Consider the following 25,187-nt stretch of genomic DNA (forward strand, 5'->3'; position numbering starts at 1 on the left):
CCTTTTTATATTTCTCATTATTCGGAGAGAATAACGTGGCAATTTGCAGAAAGGGCCCATGTAGCAGAGTTGGAAATATTTAAAAATCACTTTCTTCTCCTTTTCTGACAGTACATAAAACTTCTATCTCCCCCTAACTCCAGTTTTGTGTGGCTGCTACCTGCATCACTGTGTTAGGTATTTATATGTTCTTAGCCCTTGAGAATTAAAATCATAATTTACAGAATTTTTGGAAGAAAGTAAACCAACATTTAAAAACTCACAGAACTGCTTCATACTTTCACAAGTATCTTCCGGAATCCTTACAATGATGTGATGAACCACTCATTATTATGTATTAAAACCTAGTAACTGCTACATTATGGCATTTCTAAACTGTAATAAACTTTGGTTTCTCTTGGCAGATTTGCAGCTTGATGCGAGGTGGAATAGCTGAGAGGGGAGGGGTAAGAGTAGGACATCGGATTATTGAGATCAATGGACAAAGTGTTGTTGCTACTGCTCATGAGAAGATAGTGCAAGCATTGTCTAATTCAGTGGGAGAGGTAAGAAAACGGATACTTCATCACGAAATTAAGTGCTGAAATAGTATGTTTCAGCTAAAAAGACTGTCTTAACGTAGTATTAAACCCACCTCAGTAAACTGGAGTCGAGCACTAATAACAAACAATTAACAGAAGATTTTTTTAACAATTAGATGCACATTCTCTGCATTTTTCCTCTTATTTTCAAGAGTTCCTGGCATGATTCTGAACCTTCAACTTGGTGTTTGAATTAAACCAGTCATTTAAGGAAAGAAATTGCTCAAGCGTGTTAACTATGAAAAGGTCTCTTGGCTTATCACTATACAGCATCTGCCATAGAAATAAATTAAAATTCAAAGAGCTCAGAGATATAAAGTGATATGTATTTTATTAATTTCATTTCTGCTCATTTCCAGCTTACCTTGGGGATAAGTAATTTTTCTCCAGTAGTTCTAGAGAAATCAGCAATCAATGAACAAGATGCTCCAGTATATCAAAACCCCTACTGAATTTAGTGTTAGTATCATAGATAACCCTGGTCAGACCTTGCACTAAACTCAAAGATAACTTGTTTTCCTGTGGTAAATGATATCTGAGAAATAAGAGTATGTGCACCTTGGCAGGAACAAAGCTGTAGATTTCAACAGAACTGCTGTACCTTTATGGTACCTCTTCGTAGCATAACATCTCCCTAAACATAAAAGGACAGGATGAAACATTTTTATTCAGCAAGGTATCAAGGCAGCGTATGGCTGCTGAGGGTCTGTATCATCAGTAAGTTAACTTCCTTCCCCTTGTGTTGTCTCATAGGTTCTTACAGCTGTTACTACAGTTCTGATACAACTCATTACCTGATGCCTTCAGTCCCGCTATTGTGTCAAATCCCTCCAACACTTACCACAGTACCCCCTGTAGGAAGAACTTAAACACACTAGCCATGAGAGAACCCATTCCACCAAACTCTTAACTGGCATTTAAATATCAGGTGATAAAGTCCAAGTTTTGTATTCAGAGGATTATACTCCAATTAGGAGAAAATACATATGAAGTGACACTCCCACAGGGAAGATAGAGGAAAAACCCAAATTCAGTTAGTACCAGAATTTTCAGGGAGGTTTGTGCTGCTTCTTTTGTAAGGGCTGTAATTTCAGTTGTGGTGTTAACAAAGTAAAGTGTTTAAGTATCTTTTTAAGATATATGATGTTGCATCCTGTCATTGTCATTAGAAAACAAACAAACCACAGACAGAGAAAAAGCTAAGACAGCGAAACAGCTTGTCAGACCCTAGAACTTTGAACTAGAAACTTTGGTAACGTTCACATCCATAGAAACCAGGATAATAAATGAACTTATACCACAGGGAGAGACAGATTCAGCCTTATGGATTATTTTAAACTAGTCACAATTCTGTTAATTTCTGTGTAAATCAATTGACAGATTCACATGAAGACTATGCCAGCTGCCATGTTCAGGCTTCTAACTGGGCAAGAGACACCCCTATACATCTAGCACACGACTCTCTTGCAGCAAAGTAACTACATGATTCCATCATGGACGAAACCCTCAGAGCTGAAGATGAGCATTTGTATTTTGTATGAATTAAAGGCTTTGAAGCTGACCTGAGGACTCTGAAACAAGGAACAGACAGGTGTCTCTGCCTTTCCTCTTCTTCCTTTTTATTTCTTGCCAAAAAGTGATGAGAAGGATGGTCAAGGACAATAATCATTAACAAAAATATTTGTAAAACATTTAAGTATTTTGCAGCATCTTCTAAACTCTTTTCTCATAAAACTTAAAGCATATTTATTTGTAGCCCTTATGTGGAGTGATGTATGTATGTCTGTTTTGTTTGATAACACGGTGAATGTGAATATTTGGTGAATGAGACTGCAGGAAATGGCAAAGAGAAGCAATTAGAGAAAGTTATGACTGCCTCAAGTTTTAAAAAAGAAATCCCAGTCCCATAAAATGGTTCAATACTGATGGCTTTGCATAATTTTAAAACTCATGCCGAACAGATGGTATTTCAGTGGAAAGGAACATGTGCAGTTAAAAACTTTTAGATTCTAATGTAAAGAAAACCACTGTAGTACTTGGTATTGTTATGACAAGTGTAACCTCTTTGGCAAGGTGTGAACATAAACATGTAACAAGTGTTTCATATGCTAAATAAAGAATAATTGCCACAAGATTAAAATCAAAATATTTATTTAGATACATATTTATTTTAATGTTTGTGATTTTTATGATTTGACAGAGTTATTTCATGGATAACTTATTGCACAGGTTGTGTAATGTATGTGCTGGGCTGGGGATTTTTTCTTTAGTTTTTACATATTACAGTTTTGTTTATATTAGCTCAAAATGGGAAAACCATGCTTACCTGTTTCTGTCTTTTCTAAAGCATTCTTACTCCTAAGGCAATGTGTTCTGAATGTAAATTGTTTTGACAGATAACCTAGCACCATCAGCATTATTAGAATGTGTGTAGATAAACACCCTAGTAGTAAAGTTGTATTCCTTATGAGATAAATGTTAATTGGTGTAACTTTTTGTCTAGATTTTTTTTTGGCCAAGGCCTTGAGGAAAATACACTGTGACTTAAGAAGCCTTACCATGCAGTAACTAAAGAGCTTTAGATGACTGTACTTCAAGGAGTAGTGTGTTGCATGCAACTGACCTTAGGAAAGAATTAACCTACTATCACTAATAAATCTGAAACAATAAGGAAGCTTGCTTATTTTGTTTGTTGTGTAAGTTTATATAATTAAAAAAATCCAAGTAGAAGATCATTTAATTCTTCATCTAAGTGCAGTTGCAAAGGTCACAGGTTATTTTTTTAAAAAGGAATTAATCTCTTGAATTAGGAATTTGTGTATCAGTATCTTGAGAGTAGATGCCTTCAATTAGCATACCTTGTTGGCACTGGATGTCACCGTAACTACACATCAAAACAGAAGCATGCTATAATTAAAATACATTCAAGTGGATGATTCTGTAAAATGTTAGCTACTCACTTCAGTTACATTCCTTTGTGACCTTTTCACAGGATGTCTGCCCAGCTCAGAGTGACACAAATGAAACCAGTATTTGATTAAAACTCCAATGGAAACTAACACTACTGACAAGTACTGCTGCAAAAAAATTAAAACGCTGAAACGTCAACCTGTGGTAGGTTCTTTAGGAGAACCTTTTGTGTTAAGGCCTTTCCAATTCCTCTGAGAGAGCCAGGATGAAGCTTGTACTGGAAGACGTTGCTGGCAGACCTGCGTTTATGGTGGTAATCCAATCAGTGCCAGTGATATTTATTATTTTGTTTTGTAATAAATGCAGCAGAACCACAAGGACATGTTTCAGTAATACAATTATCAAAACTACTAATTGGAGTAGGAATCTGTTTGAAAAAATGTTCAAGGCTCTGCTAGATAAAAATTCATTTAACTTCCTGTCAGTTAGAGTTGGTTGTGAAATATGCTGTTTGGAAATGCAGAATTTCAAAGAATTCTTCCCTAATGCATCTTCTGGTCACAATTTGCAAAGTACTTAAACATCAGTTTTCAGTAGCATACACTACTCCATTCATAAACTCATGAGCATTCAGAACAAAGCAAAAATAAACCACACTGCAGCCTTTACCACAATTTAAAAGGACAACATATTTGGGGGAAGGGAGGCAGCAGTTTTAATGGGACAGATCAGTTAGCCTGGTGTCTTTCAGACGCTGGAAAAATGGAGTAGAAGCGGCACTGTATGTGTGTATGAATCACCTTCACATTTCTATCTAAATCAATTGTTAAAAAACAAAGTCCGGAAATACTTTTTATTAAAACACTGATCATAGTTAAAACACTTTGAGGTACATTAAATAAATACAACTTCTAAGTTGTACAGCTGGTCTCTGGTGGTTTTGTAATGGTTTTCAAGAAATGCTAGGCGGCATCGGTAGCATTTCTATAACAGTGAAACAAACGCATTTCTGGTTGGGAAAACATTTGTTATGACTTTACTAATAAATCAGTTAAAATTTTGCAAAAATCAGGGCTGAAATTTACATTCAGAAAAACAAGCGTTCTCCTCCTGCTGTTGGAAAAAAGTGGAATTCCAAAGGAAGACACCTTTTCCTTTTTAAGTCATCCGCTAGTATTTCTCCCAGTCCTGGTTTCTTCCTTAATTGTCTTTGCTGGAATCACATACCTGTGAATATTATCAAAGGATGGTCTCCCGGCAAACTCCAACGCAACTATGAGGCCTGTCCCGCTCTAAAGTGCGAGTGATACGGGACCTACGTAAGAAGGCAACTGGAGAGCTCAGAGCACCACAGCTCTGAAGGTGCAGATCTTCTTGAAGTCGCTTTCTAGAGGTATTCACATTCTGCTGGGAACTTGTAATTACCTGTTGAAAAGGGCAGGAATGGAGAAAGAAGAATGGGGAAAACAGGGTAAGAAATGTTTTCATTTAAAAGGTTCAGTGCCTGAGTGTTATTTCCTTTTGGTTTTCTAATGCTGGAGCTCTCCCAGAGGAGCCATCCAGAGACCTGCCCGCTTCTCCTGTCATCTCCACTGGCTACAGGAAGGCACAGTCAGGCCTGGAAGGCAGCAGCCTCCATCTGTACTAGAAAGGTGACTCGGCAAAGGCACAAACAACTATTTGTTTCTGCCTATAGGAATGAAAAGGCAACCTGTGGAAAAGGCAGCAGCTCTGCCTGATAATTGACAAATACAAGTCTGGAGCAAATTCAACTCATCTGTTTCTTCTAGGAAAAAGAGATGCTGCAGTAGCTTTGCTGAGGGCAGAAGAGAACTAAAACCTTGCAAGCCTGGTAAACAAGCATTTTGGTATTAATAGATTCTGAATTATACAACTATTTTACCAAAGATAATGTGACGACTTACGTAGATTTCTGGGATGCCCTGGACTTTCACTAATTAATAATGGTTTATTGTCTGAAAAAATCAGTACTAAAATTATTTTTTTAATGTGAAAAAAGCCATATGTCTCCCTGGATCCAAGAACTCCACACAAGATAAAAACTGGTCCATTGGTTTCTGGTTTTATGATCTACAAAAACACTCAGGATTTTTTACACTGTTTTGTTTTGTGAGAAACTATGTTTTTTTCATTTCAAGAAAATTGTTTTCACCTTTCTAACCTTGAAGATTTAATGACCTATAGATTTTGTAAAGCAATAAAACTGTTAAAATTTAATTCTATACAGACACTCTCTTAAGTATGTCATGACAGTGCTGCTTTTCTACCCATGTGCCCTACAGAGGTAACTGAGAACAACTACTTCATAGCAAAACCAATCTTGCAGCAAGCTTATTAAATGCTGCATGTTTCCTGCTATACATCAAGCTATCTCACATGCTGTTGAGGTGTTACGACATCCTATTTTAATACTTAGCCAGTTTCCCTCATTTAGGGATCAGCAGACTAATACCACAGAAATTACAATATAGCAGAAGGGGAGGAAGCAGCCCCCAGGCACATATCCTTATTCCAGCTCTGTGGAAACCCTACAGCAACCCAAATGTGGTTAGTCTGTGCTAAGAGCATTCTGCTTTTCAAGTCTGACACATAAAAAGAACTTCATTTCTATAGCTACCATTCTGGTAACAATACTAGCAAGAGGCGATTCATCACCTTTCTTCCTACAAAGAAGATTTATTATTAAACATGCATTAGATAACAAAAGTTGCTACCACTACTAATTCCCTTTTTTTATAGGATTCTTTTCAAGCATTGTGTTCTATTTTTACTCAAGCTGAGAAGACTCATTCTTTCTTCATTTGGAAAAGTCTATTTCTCAATTATTTTTCTTAAAAATAGCAAGGGTCATTTTCACTCTTCTAGCCAGGAGTACAGTTAACAGCACTGTTCTATTGTCTGTCTACCCATTCTTTTCAGCTAGTAGCTTATGCTGCACAAATACATCTGCCTGAAAAAAACAACAGATCCACATCAGTTCTGTGCAGCACCAGATATAAACACAAATTCATGCAGGGAACAGTCAGAGGTGCAGAAGAATACTGGAAATAAGAGAAGATGATTATCAGTGTGTAAATACCTGTTCCCTATACATCTCCGAGGATATTAGTGGGTCCGGCTGAAGAATGTTAAATGCATTTATGAGTGCTTCAGTGTAAAATGCATTGCTGCCCAATAAATCTTAGTTATTTCTTACTAAAGCCATGTTACTATAAAATAACTTTTGTAGGAACTGTCTTAAAAAAGTATTTACCTTTACAGTACTTGAAATTGTAAAAACATTTAAATAAGGTATGTGTCTATCATGGTTGAACAACACTTTAGAACATAAATGGCCTACCTGCTCTATAATATTGGCACTGAAGATGGCTTCTTCCATGTGTCTCTCATCAGATTTTATTACTGATCGAATGCTGTTCACTACGTGACGTACTTCTGGAGGGAGATTACAGTTTGAATGTTCCAAAAATTTTGCCACTAAAATTTTTGTGTCTTTATAGGCCTTAAGGTCCACTAAAGAGTGTGGTCGCTCTTTTGAGATTGCGTGCAAAGCCTTTGGCTTTAAGTGTAGATTAATTTTCCTTGTATCCCTCTGTTTTCCAGTCGGTAGGAAACTGCTCAAAGAATGCTGACAGGCAGAGGCAGCCATATGAGAACCAGAAACAGGAACTAAAAAAGGGGGGGAAGAATATCTTTAAAGTAATAGTTAAAAAAAAAAAACCAAAACAAAACAAAAAAACAAAACAAAGAAAAAAGAGAACAAAAAAAAAGGCAAAACAAATATTGTCACAAGTTTTTACTTTGTCATAAAATGTCTGTTTTGTGTGAAGAATAACAAAAACATGCAATCAAGGAACCACTGCAAAACGGGTAATTTTAATTAGAAGTCAAGAGTGAGACTTTCTTGGCATGACCAAGCAGGACTGCATTTAGCAGGAGTGGGTGGGTAAGAAAGTACTTCATAAATCACAGACATTTTTGTTATCTTTACTTTTAGGGACTTCAGCTGACATTTATGACAATGGGAAACACCAGCTATTTGGTATTACACACGCAACTTGTGATGTTTTAGGCCCAGTTCCCCGTACCCCCTCCCCCACTTAAAAGATAAAGTTCTCCTTACTTCCAGGCCTCAAAAATTTTAATCAGTGAATAATACAAGAGAGATTTGTGAGAAATACAGAGACAGCAAAACTGCTAAACTAAAGCAGCATTTATTTTAATGCACAGCATTTACTGTCACTCAGAGGCTGGTTCCATCAGCACTGTACACTATATATGTATGCTGGCAGTGATCTTTCCGCCCAAAATTTTCTAGAGCTTGTTTCTCTATCAAAAGCTGTTAATTATTTTTAAAACAAAAGAATGAAACCCACATGATCCTCCACTAGAAAACTGATTCTCACCTGTAGCTGGTGATAATCCTGCATCTTGACGCTGGCTACATACGGGAGTCCAGGCACAATTATCACCTTTAACCAAAGAGAGAGACAGAGCACAATCAACCCCTGCTATCCCCCGCTGCCCAAGGCAAGGAAAAATACACTGGAATCTTTTATTCTCTCTTTTACAGAATGAAACTACTCAGAATAAAATACTACTTTCATGATGCCCATTCATAAAGAGAAGCTACTATACACAGAAATGTCCTGTAAGCTGTTGAATGATTATAAATAGAAAGATATATCCTGCTTGATGGACTCCTCTCTTATACAGCTATCAAATCCTAAATATTTCAGGCCTAAGCCCTGAAGCTACAGAAGGCTCCCTGCTCAGAGAGACCTTAGACCTTCCTCTATTTCCCTGGCAGACAAAGTTTCTCTTAGGAAATGAGAAAACCAAGAAAGAGGAAACCCTTGTATTTCTGTAAAACCAGCATTTTATTCAATATTTCTACTTCCTTTTTTAATAGATTCTCATTCTTTGCAGGACAAATGCTGTCCACCTCTGAATAAATTAATGGGTAGGTGACCACTACGGTTACTGATGACGCAAATCAATAACCAGCGCTTACAGAGCATCTACAAACAACTCTGGATGTAGTCGCCTTCTGCAGACAGTGTTTGGGGATGCCAGCACAAGAGTCAATGTTGATGAGATCACATTATACAGTAATTACCACTGTAGTCTTTTGATTTAAAGCTTCTAACAGTCAAGATGGAATAAACCCTTCCATTTATACTACAGCTGTTCACGTCTGTTTCCAAGACTGAAAACTATTTTGAACTTCTAGGTAGATTAGAAGAGGTTTTTCTTCCATATCTTCAGGGGAAGTTTATAATGAAAAGCTGGTATAATCCTCTCTGGTAAAGTGAATAATTAAATGAAGGAAAAGAAACATAAGATGCTACAAACATAGAAAATATGTAAGAAATTAAGAGAGACAGCTTCTATTCTGTCTTTAATTTGCTTTATTATGCTGAATTACTGCAGCACATGAATCATGGCATGCTTACTAAGAGGAGACACTTCAGAGGTTCTGTCTTCTCATCCATTATTATACTGCTTAATGTACTTGTGTCACAGTCAAAACTACCACTAGACATTATCCTGAATTATGTGGAGCACAAGACACTACAGAATCACTCAGGCACTTAACTGATATAGCCATACAGTCTATCGTATTTGGGTTAAAATTAACAAACATCAGTGTCAGAAGCTGATTTTGTCTTCCTTTGCTACAACAAACTTTACAGGGAAAGGACAGAAAAATATGCAAACTACTCATGTATAAGTAATTTCTCTTTTAAGAGGGAACTGTTTCTCACGGAGATTATATGTAAACCCACCATACTTAAATTGTCCAGGGTCTACACTGTGACCTTACAGGCACCTATTAAATTAAAATCGATAATTTCTCTACTAGGAATGACAGGTATTTCAATACAAATAAACAAGCCCACCTGCAGTATTAAAGGATTAATGGGAGAATTATTTACTGTACATACCATAAAGACCCCTTCATATCAAGATGTGCCTGAAGCACATGAATTGTGTTTTATTAACCTAAAAGCCCATGGTTTTATACCCACAATACAATTCCCAGATTACTAATTTATTAGATCTCATTGCTGTTTTGTAACTACACGGTTGCACATGTGCAACAGCCCTGTGTCAAATAATTTATGTTCCAAACCACGCGCAGTGCAATTACAGTAACGTTCAGGACTCATTTAACAAAACTCTGCACAGTGAATTTCAAGGTTACGCTTCTAAATCTCTCCACATTGACTTGTATAGGGAGGTTAATCAGAAGATAAATTAAAGATCTTTTTTAAAGTAGAAAAACTTGGTCCAAAGGCAAAACCAAACCTCACCAATGTAGTCACTGTATTTTTCCATGCATAAATGTGCCTGAAGCTCCCTCACCCCTCACTTCTCCAAAATCCACAGTATCTCTCTTACATGAGTGATTAGTATTAACGACACAGCTACAGCACTATCTTTCTTATAGTCAGTCTATCTGACCAGTTCTACTCCAGGACAATTTTTAAAAAATAAGTGTACATTACTGAAAAAAAACCCAAAAGCTTTTTCTTCTGGGTTGGTTAGTGATGGAGCCCAAGTCAGTTCCCTTTATCTTTGCCCATCATCCAACTCTGTGCCTGTATTTTAAAATTCTGCAGTGAGACCTATATACCAATAGCCAATCATGAAAAATCTAGACCAAATGCCTTTTTAAACTTCTAAAGAACCTCAGCTGTGTGTCACAGCTTGGGAAAAATAAGCTTCAGGGCTGCTACAAAGAGCCAGTACCTCTTATCAGAATTGTGCTGCTTCTAACCTGCGTATGATTTCCCAATGAAGCTCAACAAAAAGTAGAGGAATGGGAAGTGATGTGAAGTTGTGAAAAACTCACAGTGTAAAATTTTGCAAACGGCAGTTCACCAGACATAAATGAAAGAAATATGCAGCTCTAGACTCAAGTGCTTCTCTTAAAGATTCCATTTTAAAATCTTCTGTAAGTAGCAAAAGAATGGCAAACTAGGCCAGCACAAATACCTTCCCTCTTCCTCCCCACCCTCCATGTGCATATATGTATCTCTAGAATAACCAGGGCTCTGTTGTTACAATCTTTGCTACACAGTTACATCTCAAGCACATTCAACTTGCCTCCCTCAACTCATACAACAGGGCTAACAACTTGGAAAGTAGTCAAAATAATTCCCATTATGCCACTTCTCCAGAAATGACGATGGATGTATTCAAGATGTGTTAAAATTGAAGGCAGACCATCTTTTCTACCAGGTGTCCCAGCAGCCAGCTAGAACACATAGATATGGCTGCCTACAGTAATCTCTCTCTCGAACGCTACTCAAAGAACACATGGAGTGCAATACGGAATGCTTGCAGAGCATGATCCAGAAGGTCTGTTCTTGTCTTTAGCACAGTAGAAAGGATTCAGAAATTCCTACTTACTGTCTGCACAGCAGCTTCATAGCACACATATCCTAGCAGAGTAAATTTCATACAATAAATGCAGACTTCTAGATTTAAAGGTTCATTTTCCTGGACAGGAGGTTGAGGCTAGATCTCTAAGGGTAAAAGACATTCAATTATTGAGCCAAGTATGAGGTCTCCGAAATTCATAGAAACAGAATATAGATCTAAAAAGAGTAATAGCATCAACTGATCATCTTCCTAAATGAAACCAGTTTTTCAAGCATTTTGCCTGCTTTTCTTCTGAGCTAGTCACATCATTCTTCCTCTAAACCCCTTAGACAGCCCAGTGAAAGCAGCTCTAACAGCATGATCTATGACATCTTACCAAGCTTTTAATCTTTACTTTCAAGCCACTTCTCCAGGTTACCCCCTTGAATCCCTTCAAAGAGCTTACATCCTTTTGTAAAACCTACACTCCTGCTATCGTTTGACCGAGCCATCCTCTACTAAATCAAACATTTCTACTAACAAACAGATTTTAATGAATATACACTGTTCAGCTAATGTCATCTCCTCTTTTCTTCCCTACTCGTCTAAAAGGAGATTCATAGTAGAAGATGCTTATCCATGACAGTCAAAGATTTCCTCTTCATTTATCATCTTGTCATGTGCCTCATCTTTCATTTCTTTGTTGTTTAAAACTTTTCAATGTACACTCCAACTTGCCACTGCACAGTCACACTCCAACTGCCTCTAACATGCACCAACACTGTCAATGTCAGTGTCACCTTCAGCAAACACAACCTGCTGTATGACGAGTGTGACAGCTCAGTTAATCATTTCCTAAATAGACCCCAGATACCACTTAACTTCTTAGTTTAGCTTCTCAGTATAAAGGTAATAGAGAGATGGAAGCATCTACTAAAGAGATAGCTTTCTGAGCACTACAGAAAGGCTGGTACAATTTAGAAAAGCCAAAATTAATTTCATTATATCACTTTTCCCATTTCCGTTTTCTTAGAAATTTTCAAATTTACCCTTCACATGTAAGTCAACCCTCATTCAACTGTTTCACATAATTTTCCAGCAGCACCAACTGCTGCATGAATCACACACCACTCCTTTGTTCTAGGCTCCATCATCTTTTTGGCACTACGCTTACCTTCCATATAAGATGAACACGATACAGGGTCACTAGTCGATCGGACTATATTTGAAATTCGGTATTTTGTAATGTGATGCTGCTGGACAGCACTCTCATGGCCGCTCGCATATGAAGTATTTGTGGGCCCAAAACAGGGAGAGGTCTGGGAAGGGACAGGAGGCTGGCTGAAGTCCACACAGCAGGTTTTCTTTTGCTTCCAAGGTGATGTGGCATTGCTTTCTTGAACAGAATTCTGCAGTTCTCTTTCTGAGGGGCTAAAATTCTCCAAGGAACAGTCCAAGGACGTGCCATGGGCACAGTTCTTTTCTTGTTCTTGAGACCTGTCTGTGGAGGCTCGGCTGTGGGAGCCATCATCCTCATCAGGAAAACCCTCAGAGCGAGTTCTGTGGAACCTGAAGCAGGTGCTGTAATCCAGAGTGCTGCAGCTCTGGTCCACAGCTCCTTTGGGGCTTGCACTGTAAGGAGAAAGATCTGCAGAATTGAGAGATCCTTGAACTTCCAGTGAACAAAGATCTTCAGAGGAGCAACTATGGTCTGGGATATCAACAGCCTCAGAGACCATCAAGGACGTGCTCTCAACAGAAACTGCAAAACAAGAGATTCAGAGAAAAACAAAGACTTCTTGCCCCTATCCCACTCCCCTCTGACCCTGTTTTCAACCTACTGATTTAAATTTAGTAATTGCCAACTACATCAATAATTACTCAAAAGCTTTCAGTTGACAGAACGCCAAAGCAAAAAAGACTGAAGTAATTTACTTGTTTCTAATGTCCTTCAGCAAAGACATTTTGTGCTGTACTTGATCACTTCTAAACCTATCACTACCGTCAACATTAGCTTTGCACCTAACACTTCCTAATCAATCATTTCATATATCTAAGTTCTCTACAAATGAGAATTGACCATCATGTAACATCTCTGGCACACAAAACATGTGATGCTCACACTTCAGATAGAAGCCAAATATCCTGTGTAAAGTCATATCATCTTTGAAGCCATTTGTATTAAAAACTGAGATGGTTATCACTTCCTCTGTCATGTCTACAAATATATATTAAGGATGAAAATGGCACCTTGTATAAAAATAAGTACTTGGCTCTGCATTATTCCCAGAGTCGTAACAAAAATAAAACTAGATAATCCACTCACTTTTCCCATATCAGACTGGAATTCTTTGAAATCCTACATCTAAAATAAAAATATTTACAAAATGCAAACCACATAATTCTATTCAGCTCAGCCACCTCTGATGCCCTCTTTTGCACAACAGCTGTTGCAACCATATTGATGAAACAAATGTATTTTAACTGTTTTGTTCAGGAATAGGAAAATAGGATCTTTTAGTGAATTACGGAATGTTTGTTAAGTGCTTCCATGTTTTGGGTCTAGGAAGCAGAAAGCTTTCTACAGGATAGGGAAATCAACTATCAAAATTAAAATTGAATATTCATGAGATTGGATTTTATGAAGGACATTTTCTTCTTACATAATATGAATCACAACTATTTTCTTTTGGGGCTTCCTGGAAATACATTTGTAACACTTCCAAGGCAACCATAACATTGCCAAAAAGGACATAATAAACAATAGTGGAAATATCTCTATACATCTACATTATGCTAAAAATACATAATATGCATCACTTATTATGTGTTAGGTGCAAGGCTGCAGCGGTTTATTGAACCATTTATATTTGTTATGAGTCCCCAAACATTTTTTACCTAGTTAGATGATTCTTTGCAACATATTGTCTTGACTCAAGCTTTGAAACATCTATAAAGACCTTAGGGATAAATGAGAGCATCCAGTTTGTGCCTGTCTTCAGAGCACAGATCTTCACTGTCCAAACTGTCTCTGGTTTGATTCCATTTAATTGATAACTAGAGTGTAGGTCGTTGTACCCTTTACTACCTGGACTTTAGGGCCTTAAACTGTATTTACAGCTTCTAACTATTCTACTCTTCCACTGCCATGGTCTTTCTGGTACTACAGACAGCAGAAGGAGCTTGATGCAGATCAGAAGCAATCACTGCTCAAAAGACATGGAATGGTGACACCTGACTGATTGTAAATGAATAAAACATGTCTGAGCACCTCCCTAGTTCCCTTTCATGTACGCACAGCACAATACGCAATGTCAAAACTCTGGCTTGAGAGCTGGTCCAGTGTTTCCCAATGGGCAAACCTCTATTACCGCCTTAAAAATCAGACTTTTAAATGTGGATACGATCAAGTCCAAAAGTACTTACAAACTTTGGGAACTAGCTCTGTAGACACAGCCCTTGTTAACAGCAGCACTTTAAAACTAGTCACCTTCAGGTGAAAAAAAAGGGTGACCACTAGTGGCTCTGGAAACCAAAATCCTTCACAGAACAGATACTGTGTGTGTGGGAACAGATGCTCCTCACTAATCTGTTAGGCTGTCAGTCACATTCTGTGTGCTAGGTGGGAGAACACTGCTGCTGTTTCTTGGACCACTCTGCCAGTAAGTGTACTGAGAACACCTGTCAGTCTGTTCATTAATACAATACAAACATGATGTAGTAAAACTATTTAATCAAAGTTTTACTGAAATAATTACTTCATAAAAACTGCTCAACAACTCCTGCTCCCATGAGGCAGTAGTGTTTAAAAAGCCCTCTATATCACCAGACACAGTAAGGAGGCCTGTTCTAGTAACTTTTAAATTTCAAACAAACATGTTGTGTGCTGCTATTCATCTGCTTGTAGTCACAACATCTGTGCTCCAGGCAGCAAGCTTCCAGTTGAGGCTTCTGGAAGCCATGCAGGAACCAATCCCATAGAGAAGGCATGGGGACTGTCAGGAAGATACCCACAGCTCCTGACACTGAGAAACAAATTGCCAGTTATACACATGACTCTTCAAAGAACCATGGCAGTTGCCATCTCCACCTCAGAGGGTTTTTACAGAGCATGTTTTGCTGAGCAAAACTCTCCACTGCATTTCCAGCCACATCAGTTTATGACTCTGAAAAGGTTCTTCTTGCCATGAACAATCTGAGAGCAAATCCATTCTCCACTGAGAAGGGCAGAAGAGAAGGAAAAGTCCACTAAAAAATCCCACTACATCTTTCTCAAGCAGCCAAATACAATGCTATGATCACCTTGTGTGCTGAAGTCCAGAGTCATGTTGTTCCTCTCACCCAAGCTTGATTCAGATACTTGCTGATCAGCAGCAGTGACCTAAATGAAAGTTGTTTAATGAAACAGTGTGTAAATCTGTAATTTACCAAAACAAAGTATAGTGCTGATGATCTTAAGAACACACCTGACAACGTGAAATAACTATGATACAAGCTGCTGTTCAGATTGAGAGCTGTTTAAGGATATAGTATTTTCAATGTCTTTGGGTCAGGGAAAAAAGCAGGCCAATGGAACATGCTTAAAGCAATTTTCCATTTTTCCAGAACCTACAAGCTAAATTCATCTTCATTTCACAGGCAAGTGGGGCTGCAGGACCACAATATACAACTCAATTTCTGCAATGCTTAAAACTAATGGTTTTATTACAAGTAACCCCTTTTTCTACTTTCTGCATTTTTCTATTCTATACTTTTCCCCACCACACTATGTCACCCTGAAATAGGACAGAGAACAACAGAAACCATAAAAACAAGAGCAGGACTTTCCTTTGGTTGTTTGCTGAGATCTTGACACCTAATGTATTTTCAGTCCCTATCCCATCATAGCCACTCACCCAGGCGGCCATGCAGGGTGCTCTCCAGCCTCTCAGAGCTTGCTGGAGGGAGATGATACCAGGACTCAGCTTCTTTCTGAAAGTGTTGATCTAAGTGGGTAACTTCACTTTTGAGAATTGTGTGAACAAGATACAGAATCAGTCCTGCTGGAAAGACTTGATCTATAAACACCCGAAACTTAGGAAATTTTCTTTCTACTGATTTTTAACAGACTTTTGTTGGACCTTGTTGCCAGTCTCATTAGGTTTTTAGCAGTTCCTTCAGATCATTATCATTAAAAAAATCAGTTCCAACAAATAGCTGGTAACAATAAAAATACAAAAAGAAAAGTTGAAAGGAATTAGATTGATACCATCAGAAAGCATCATATCTGCTTCTGTGTGTAGGGCCACAATTAACTAGTAAAAGCTTATTACGGTTGGTACAGAGTTTAGAAATAACCATCAGTCACCTCTGAAAACCTTTTGTCAAGAGCTTAATTTGTATCTCACCTTCTAAAAAATTGAATGTGACACTATTACTCTGAAGCTATTAAGGAAAAAGCTTCCAGTGCACATGCCAATGTGGATTAGTACACACATATATATGCGCAACTTACTGTGCTCACCAAGAGGTTTTTTCTTTCTATCTATCTATCTGTCTGTCTGTCTATCTATCGCTTACTATGATCAAGTGATCAGGAAACTTTTTCTGATACAAATTTAGTTTTTAAAAGTGATTTTAAGTCTAAGGGTTAGCAAATACAACTCTAAATAAAGAACAGTACCAGAAATACTTTAATGCAGCAATAGATGGGTAGAAGATTGAAAGCAAAGGTGGGTGAAATCACGCATATTTTTAAACAATTTGCTTGGAACCTTCTTGAAGGAACTTCCTTTATTGAAGCAAACAAACCCCAACAATATGACAAATAGATGGGACAAATTTACACACACAGAAATTGCTTCTTGAGACCAAATCGAAGACTGAATATTCTCCTCTATACAACATCCCCCACATACAGAAAAGCATTCATCATCTTTAATGTTTCTCTCTTAAGGACCTCATTGATGACTAGCATCATGAATAGTGGAAAACTGAGAGATTTCAATATTTTGGGCATGCAGAAGAAATCTGGAATGTAATTTGAATTTTGGTTTATTCTATTTTTTTCAGTATTTAGCTGTATTTTGCAAAACAGAAACCATTTAAACTTAATTGATCAATGTGTTATATTTTCCTTTTTCTTCCCTTGTTATCTGCCCATTCACAAGAAAAATTACTGAATGTATTTTATATACATTTGGTATTGATTAACCTTCTTTCTTAGGGGAAGGAGAACTGTGGTTTTAATTGTAGGAGATAATACTGACAATTTTTAGTCAGGTCAGAGTTTTGATTCACAGAGGGATGGCACATGGTTTCATACAGGTTCCTGTACAGGCAGGGTAACAAAACCTTATTGACTTGCACATCCTCAGACAGAAAAGCTGGTAAAGACAGTCACTAAGCTATCAATAAGAAAGGGAAAGAAAAAACAGGCTTTTAACAAGCCTGCACAGCTTATAGTTGAGTAAACCTTAAAGAACAGTCACTGGCATAAAATCACCCAGAACCCTGATCTGTTTGTGCCCGTTTTTTCTATATCCTAGTCAATACTTTGCCTGGAAACCACTTTTTTTTTTTTTCATAGCCATAAAATGGGAATTCCTAATCAGTACAGATGACAACAGCAATTTTTATTTAGATGCAACCACTTAAATTAGTACTGACATTTGTTGTCCATGAAATACAGTCTAATTTGATACAATTTAATGAAGTTTGAAGGACCTCAATCCATTTAAAACCAAACCAAACCTACTGCTTGATGCTCTGTAAGAGGTTTTATTAATACAATGATGACATTATTACATAATGGTTCCCAGAAGCACTTCTGTAGCTAAATCTCTGCCATGACTTCCAGTGCAATGTCTGCCTTTGAGGGACTTATAGATCTAGCTGTGTTGGTTCATACTGTACTGTAGCTTGGTGCCTATTATTTGGAAGCATTTGCATCATGTAAGAGTTCAGGACTGCATTTTGTTTCTCTTGTAGACTCAAACCATCTTAGACTTTAGCTCCATTTCTCCATTTACAGATTGACTGGGACACTGACTACAAAAATGTTAGGGCTTTTGTTGTTGAGAAAAGTACATGGCTACAAAGTCTCAGTATAGGCTTTAGTTAGCATTGCCAATGTAGTTCACTTCTGATAGTCAGCATTGTTGTTTTGCTCCTACAAGCTCTCTGATCCAGCAACTATTAGGCATATATAAACTCACTCCTGGTAAGAAACTATATAATTAGGATCATTTAGAAATTAAAAATCACTGCTCATTTTCATTTGTGATTAGAACAAACACTTCTGGAACACAGATGGCTAGAGATGAAGCGGCAAGGCCCTGACACTGACCCCAGATGTCAAAAAATAACAGTCAATACATCTCCTTATTAAAGCCCTTGCTCTCCTTGCAAGACAAAGACATTGCTCCTTTGAATTATGTATTGTTATATTATATTTTTGTTATACACTGGTGTTATTGTGCTGCTGAATGTCGATGCTCATGCAAAGTGTAATCCCAATTACAAGAGCGCTCAAAATGATTTTGTGCTCTAAATAGAAATACATACTTTTCTAAACCTTAATACCACATCTAAATTCTTATGCTTCTCTTTTTCCCCAAACCATGAGTAATTCATATTGCTTCTGCGATTTATTTTCTTAATCACTGAAAAATAACAACTCCTCTGGAGCTTGCGGGTTCCTTTCAGTTACTATAAAGTAAAAAGGACAGAACTTGGATAAAAAAATGTTTTAAAAGGAAGTGGCCTTGGTTTCCAATTTTGCTGTTCAGAAAAGAACCTCACTTGCAAGCAGTTTATACTGATTCATTTCACTATAGCCAAATAAATCAAAGGTAGTACAATGTTTGGCCTGTTTATTGTGGCAGGTAGTGGAGGGTATGATACAAGGCAAGGATTAGAAGAGTTGTCAGAAGCTGGTTTGTCAGTCACAGAAGCTGCAAAATCAGGCATATCTTGGAGTTTTTTAATTGCATTTTTGTCAGGGACTGTGCATCACAACATTATTTTTTTTCTCAGACACTTGTCTTATTAATCGTCTTAATAATCTTCATATGTATAATAGTTAAAATCAATGTAATTTCTTTAGTTTTGTGTTTTCCCTTGATGTGAAAAAAATCACTAGCAAACTCGTCGATGTCATTTTGGGGAAATGCAAGTACTCCCCTTTGTAACATGGGTGCAATTTAGCAACCTGAACACCCACATTTCCACAGTGCGCTATCAACAACTGATACGCAATTTCTAGAATGCTTGACTCCTTGAGTTTTTACTGAAACCCAGAAAAAATTAGAGTTTCTAAAAGCAATTCTAAGTATTTTCCCATTTGTGACAGCTGATCCAATTATCACAAATCACTTAAAGCAAAACTTTGCTCAAATTAGCTTTGGCTGTATATACATTACAATCCTAGTTTCAGTTGAGTTGACACAGTATAGTAGAAAATAAGGCAAGAAAGCATAATGTAAATATTTGTCTGAAGTATACTGGATCCTTTCCCAAACCTGAGAATAAAGGTGTTGTACACTCTCAGGAGTAACTGTTTCTGCCATATAACAGCATCAGCTATCAAAAGCTGTAACAGCCAAAAGCATAAGTGATGGAGAACTACTTATTGCTATTTCACAGGAAGAACACATCCCTACCCTTTTATGATTCAAATCTTTGCTCCTTATGGTTTCTTACCAGGTGATGTAACACTGCAGCAGCAATCAGTTTCTTGCACTTTGGTGCCTTATAGCAGGCCCCTCCTAGAGGCTGTATCTTACAATTACTAAAGCATAAATTTGCCACAGAGTTCAAGGCCTCCTGTCACAACTGGAGCATATTGTTATAAGAACCTGTACTATTATCAGATGCTCCCAGTAGTTTTCCAGGACATGATCTGAAATCTGATCTACACAAGGGACCAAAACTGTGTACTTTTAACTTTGTTAATGTGAGGCTATTTACAGAGATTTTTGTTAGGAATTTTCAAGTACATGTTCTACCTACCCATAGAGTTTAAAACGGGAATTCGTAATTATCTTGGCTCAGATCACACATAGAGCAAACCCAAATGTCCCATGAGCTCTATGCTATATACACACATACATAAACATATAGAAGTTATTAGAATTATATGTCACAAGACACACAGTTATCTTTTTCCTTATTAAACCTATACTGTTGTACTAAACTCTAACAAAAAGTAGTATATTAAAGTGAGGCAAATCCACCATCATCAGCAGTTGGAATAAAAATATTTTACAACTGTAGGGGGTTTTAAGAAAATAAACCTGCTTCCTAGTTCCTTATTACCTACAGAAATTAAGAAATGCAATCTCATTTTAAAACTTCATTATCCTGTTCAAATAAGGAAAACCACTGTGTTTTGACAATTCAAATCTCCAATCCATTCTTTCAGATTTTTGGTTACTGAAAGTCCAGTATCATACAACTTTTCTAATGGATGGTAACAGCTGAAATATTACTACTCACGTAAGCATTTGCCCAAAGATGCACAAGAACATAAGAAGAATACATATTAAGTAGAATTCATTAGGTTAAGCCATTTTAAAGAGAATGGTTTAAAAAATGTCTTTAGAAGATATAAATACTTTCTAATGGTTGTTCATGCAAGCTACAATTAACTTCTAATTTATTTTAGATCATTAAATTTATCTAAAATTGTTTTGTCTCAGGAAAATGTGAAGGCTATGTAAAGACTACGCAAAGAATCTCCTCGGCTTTCCTTACCTGACTGGCAGGGATCTCTCCAATCACTGCCTCATAAGGAGGGGGCAGCTCAGCTGGATACAGCATTCCTGGGCTGTTAATGGTTACTTCATATAAAGCACTGAATGTGGAATGAGGAAAGTCCAAATGGAGACCTCTGTTTACAAACACAGATAAACAATTATTAAGAAATCGCATTGGATTCATCTGGTAAACTATCACCTACAGTCATGCAGAGTGTCCTCCGAATTCAAAGCAAATGTACTACAAGAAGAAATTCAATAGATAACCAAAAGGAAGCCCACATTCACAGGGTAGCTTTAAAAATTGTATTTTATTTTGGATGCCAGCCATCTCTACCCGCCTGTTTTGCAGTCATAAATGTACTTCACTGCTCCACAATAATACACATCAATTGCAATGATGTCCTTAGAAAATGAAATCTCATATTCAACGTCAAGTGTACAATGTTGACAACTGTGAAAGGATTACCTATAAGCTGATCTCTGCTTAAAGTTCAGATATCATTATCCTTGTCTTAGCTAAGTTCAATCACTTCTCAATTACAGCAATGCTTTAACACAAATATTTCCAGGTGCATCCTAATGAGTTTGTGAAAAATGTATGTAATCTCTCTGGAAAAGAAGCACCTAATGTAAGTGAAGGACATTTACTTGGCTTCATATTATCTGAAAGACCTTCATAGTCTGTAGCTCAGAATCATGCAATAACTGTAACTAGAGGGAAGAAGACTGAAGAAGACTCACCTTTGTGCCTCTATCACTGGTGTGCAGGTATATTCTGGTGGGTAGTAGGGCGGAGGCGGTATTGGCGGTATGAACTCATCAAAATCCAAGGTTTGGTGCAGGATAGTTCCATGTGGAGTCATGCAGTCAGGATGGCTAGAATGTGGCCTCTGTGGCAGAAACTGAAAATGAACAGGTCAAGTTCCTTCAGATGATAGAAACATCACCACCAATAATAAAAATTTTAATAAAAGGTCAGTATTAGCAACCCTGACCAATAGCCAATTTAATTAATATCCATATTTAAATGAAAGAGACACATCTGGAAGACTTAGAATACTTAAGATTAGTGAGGAATGAGAGTCAAATTGCCAAATTATAACAAAAGGTTTTTCTAAAGACTAAGAGGCCTTGTGCCTCAAACTCAGTCACTCTTAGGATGCGAAACATAGACATTTAAAATTAAACAATTTTTCAATAAATACTTCTACTTCATAATACAAATTTATTATAGTACTACATAATCAGATGTATTTTACTAATTGATGAACAATAGATGCAACTGCTAAAATAACTATCTGCATGGGTTTTTTTCCAATCTGAAATGCTTTGTGCTTTTAAAGATAAACCAACCCCAACATCCCCAAAAAACCTAAAACAAAACAAACTAAAACCAAGCCAGCGGGTAGTCATTAAATTTTTAACAAGGCAACTACAAATATCTCACCTATTTTTCACTTCTGAAAAAAGGGTCATTTATAACTGTTCTTTATTATTCTTGCAAAATAAAACATTCTTAGCAGCCATTTGCAGTTTGGCACTCAGACACTGCACACTTAAATGTGGTATAAAGGTTTGAAACAGTGGTACTAAAGTAAGAAAAACGTTTATTCCATATAAACATCTCAATACCAAAAAGAAAATAACCACACTGAATAACAAAAAACTAATAACATTGAGAACTGTTGTCAAGCGATACAATTATCAGCACTCAACTGTCTGCTACCATGCCAAATACATTGAAGAATCTTTTAGGAAAAAAGGAAGCAAGAAAAACTTCAACTTAGTGACCTAAAAACTATATAATTTTATCATAACAAACATTTGTATACTCTAGCTCAACATTTTGTAGCCTACTTGATTCCACCTAATTTAGGGATATGCTCATTTTCCTAGTAGAGTTGATAATTTGGGTCATTTTTACAGTTTGGAAACTAAACAGTTTTCATTTACAACTTCCTTTACCTTCTCCAGACTATTTCCATCTCCTCCCACGGAGCCCAAGCTTTGGTTTGCACCAGAGAACATGCAGCTCCATCCTTCCAGCTCTTGAGTTCCCTGGAGCTTGTTTCATTCAGCCACACACAGGGAGTGATACTCTCACCACTCCTCAGAAGGAGCCAATTAAACACAGCATTTTTAGAGTAAGCTCTCAGCATACATTTTGTGGGATGTGACAGAAGGGGAAGGTTTTACATAGAGCAGAAGAGGCTGCGGTTCAAGAAGGAAAAGGCCTAATGTTTAGATGCAGTTCAATTTAACAGTACATATTGTATCTTTATTACTTGCATCCCTTTCAAGAACCTTTACTGTGAATACAAATCATGGCAACAAACTGTGTTGTGACCAACGCTGAAAATGAGTGGCAAAATGGAGAAGAAATATGCACATATTTGGGTGTGTGTGTTAATAAACAAGTTTACCTGTGTGATATCATCCTGCTGGAAGGCACGGAAATTAAAGTGAAAAAGGCTGTAAGAGGGAGACTAGCAGGAAATGAAACAATAGCAAATATAAGGGATTATCACAAAGAACAGACATCCTTGAAAAAACAACCAGAACGCTATTAAGTGGGAATTAAATAATATCTTATTCCATACTACTCTATTTACTCATCTTTACTAGCCTGCAAAAGTTTATTTTCCCTACAGTAAAATGCATTTTGAAAATCTTTAAGTCTCAAACAGTGAAGGCTGGCAGGGGCTCAGCAAAGACCTTATACAAAGTCCACAGCTAAGAGAAAGACATGGTAAGAAAACACAAACAGTTGACAAAGCCGAACTAGGTGGAGGAACACTGACAAATGCTTTCATAAAGAAACACATACTTCTGGTATTAGAAGACAGTTGTTACTAAATCATCTATCTCAAAATGTTGATGGCAAGTAGGATAGGCAACAAGAACGGGCAAACTGAAAATGGGGGTGGCCTGTTTGGTCACAAGTACAAACAAGATCAAATTACATTCAATGTAATTTCAAAAACTGTTGCTCATATTATGGAATGACACACAAAATAAGTCTCCTAACCAGCTTTTGGGGATTAAACCAATGGCCACTGCAGAAGCAATAGATAGAAAATGGTTGCACACAAGGATGAAGAGCAAATAGCACCACTGGTAAATACTGTTCAGAGCCAACACTGCTAAAAGCTTTGCGTAACTTTCTATATCAACAGATATTTTGAACATATTTACTAGGCATGAATAGCTATCCCTGGCTCTGGAAATCCCAAATACTCAGCCATTTCTCCCGACCACCTCTAAGTGTTCAATGCTGGGAGCTTTCCGAAATCTGACAGCCAATGAAATACACACCTAGAGTTCGTGTTCTTGGAAGCCAACCTTATGTTTGAACCTTAGCATTCAAACTACTCTACACATGCAGTTTTTTCTTCAACCTTGGACTAAAGATGACCTTACGTTAGTCTGTGGAATGTGTCTGATACATAACAGGCCTTATACATAGATTTGTGCACATGCTAAATGCGACACAGAGCACACACTGCACATAGAATTTTGTGTTTAATTGAGCACAGCTAACATTGACAGAGTTGAGCAGTCTGATTTAAACAGTTCTGGTGTTTATTTCATACTGAGGACTACTTAATTGGTTATTTGGTTTGCAGCCACTAAACTTCAAAGACATATTCTATTCCACATATTCTGCAGCTGATCAGCACTACAGACTCCGTGCACTACGACATATCTAAACCAGTAATTGCCATGTATCAGTATGTGACTAGTACTCCGAGGAAATCTTCTTATCTAGAGTATTTCCTGTATCTGTATGTAATTACCTCTGCCTTCCATATCATACCTCATAAACTTACTGTGTAACTTTCAAATGAGCCTTTTGGAGACTCCAGGGTTTGTTATCCTCATTTCAGTCTCTATATGTCATTTATAGCAATCTGCTAATCTTGGAAATGGGAAATAAAAATTTCTAATTGCATATAATTAAGTATTGGCATGTTATCTATAGTAAAAGCTCACTGCAATATACTTGAGTCTCTAGCTCTGTCTCCAATTAACTGTCCTCCTCCTGGACAGGCTGCTTTTTACCTTTTCTGAAACATGGGAATCAATATCTACTAGAGGGAGATGTAGATACTAATTGTCTACAAGAACAGAAGGATCGCAGCTGATGATTCTAATTGGTCCATTATCTTAAAGGGAAATTGCAACAGAGAAGATTTTTTTAATAAGGAAAACACAGATTCAAATTTTGCTGTTCTGTTGTTTCCAGTTGCTGTTCCTGTAACTATTGCAGACCACGAGCTCTGTCGTCTCAGAGTGACATTACATCTTTCTTGAAGTACTGGCCATACACTGTAAATTATCTTAAATATGAAATATTCTTACTCTACAAAGAAAATGTGAAATACAAAATGGTACATTTTCTAAAACTGTCAAAAGCTTTCCTACAACAAGGGTTTCTATTTTATCTTTTTATTTGTGGTGGGGGTAGAGGGGAATATTTATACACCCATACTTTGGATGTTTCTATGGATGTACATAATTCGCAATGCATATTTCTTAAAAGGACTGTCATCTGGTCTTTACA

General features: G+C 37.2%; 2 protein-coding genes across 12 annotated transcripts in view; one reads left to right on the top strand and one right to left on the bottom strand.

The window, feature by feature from the left end:
- APBA2 (amyloid beta precursor protein binding family A member 2) overlaps positions 1-3,264 on the top strand; it is a 100,122-nt gene extending 96,858 nt beyond the window's left edge. For all 9 annotated transcript variants that reach the window (XM_071813844.1, XM_071813845.1, XM_065847114.2 and 6 more), the window contains 2 exons: positions 405-545; positions 1,962-3,264. In XM_071813844.1, the coding sequence (XP_071669945.1) occupies positions 405-545; positions 1,962-2,033 (213 nt within the window). In that variant the 3' untranslated portion in view covers positions 2,034-3,264. The remainder of the gene's footprint in view (positions 1-404; positions 546-1,961) is intronic.
- The window catches only part of ENTREP2 (endosomal transmembrane epsin interactor 2), an 86,808-nt gene continuing 64,336 nt past the window's right edge, over positions 2,716-25,187 (bottom strand). Inside the window, exons 6-13 of one of the 3 annotated variants that reach the window (XM_065847122.2) lie at positions 23,047-23,064; positions 21,365-21,525; positions 20,619-20,754; positions 15,186-15,264; positions 12,058-12,645; positions 7,919-7,984; positions 6,853-6,947; positions 2,716-4,916 (exon numbers count right to left, since the gene is read on the bottom strand). In XM_065847122.2, coding sequence (XP_065703194.1) covers positions 4,731-4,916; positions 6,853-6,947; positions 7,919-7,984; positions 12,058-12,645; positions 15,186-15,264; positions 20,619-20,754; positions 21,365-21,525; positions 23,047-23,064 — 1,329 coding nt within the window. In that variant the 3' untranslated portion in view covers positions 2,716-4,730. Of the gene's footprint in view, positions 4,917-6,852; positions 7,182-7,918; positions 7,985-12,057; positions 12,646-15,185; positions 15,265-20,618; positions 20,755-21,364; positions 21,526-23,046; positions 23,065-25,187 lie in introns of all 3 variants that reach the window. The other 2 variants (XM_065847120.2, XM_065847121.2) reach the window with 2 other exon arrangements.

The sequence above is a fragment of the Patagioenas fasciata genome, chromosome 12 (assembly GCF_037038585.1).
Source record: "Patagioenas fasciata isolate bPatFas1 chromosome 12, bPatFas1.hap1, whole genome shotgun sequence".
Classification (NCBI taxonomy): domain Eukaryota; kingdom Metazoa; phylum Chordata; class Aves; order Columbiformes; family Columbidae; genus Patagioenas; species Patagioenas fasciata.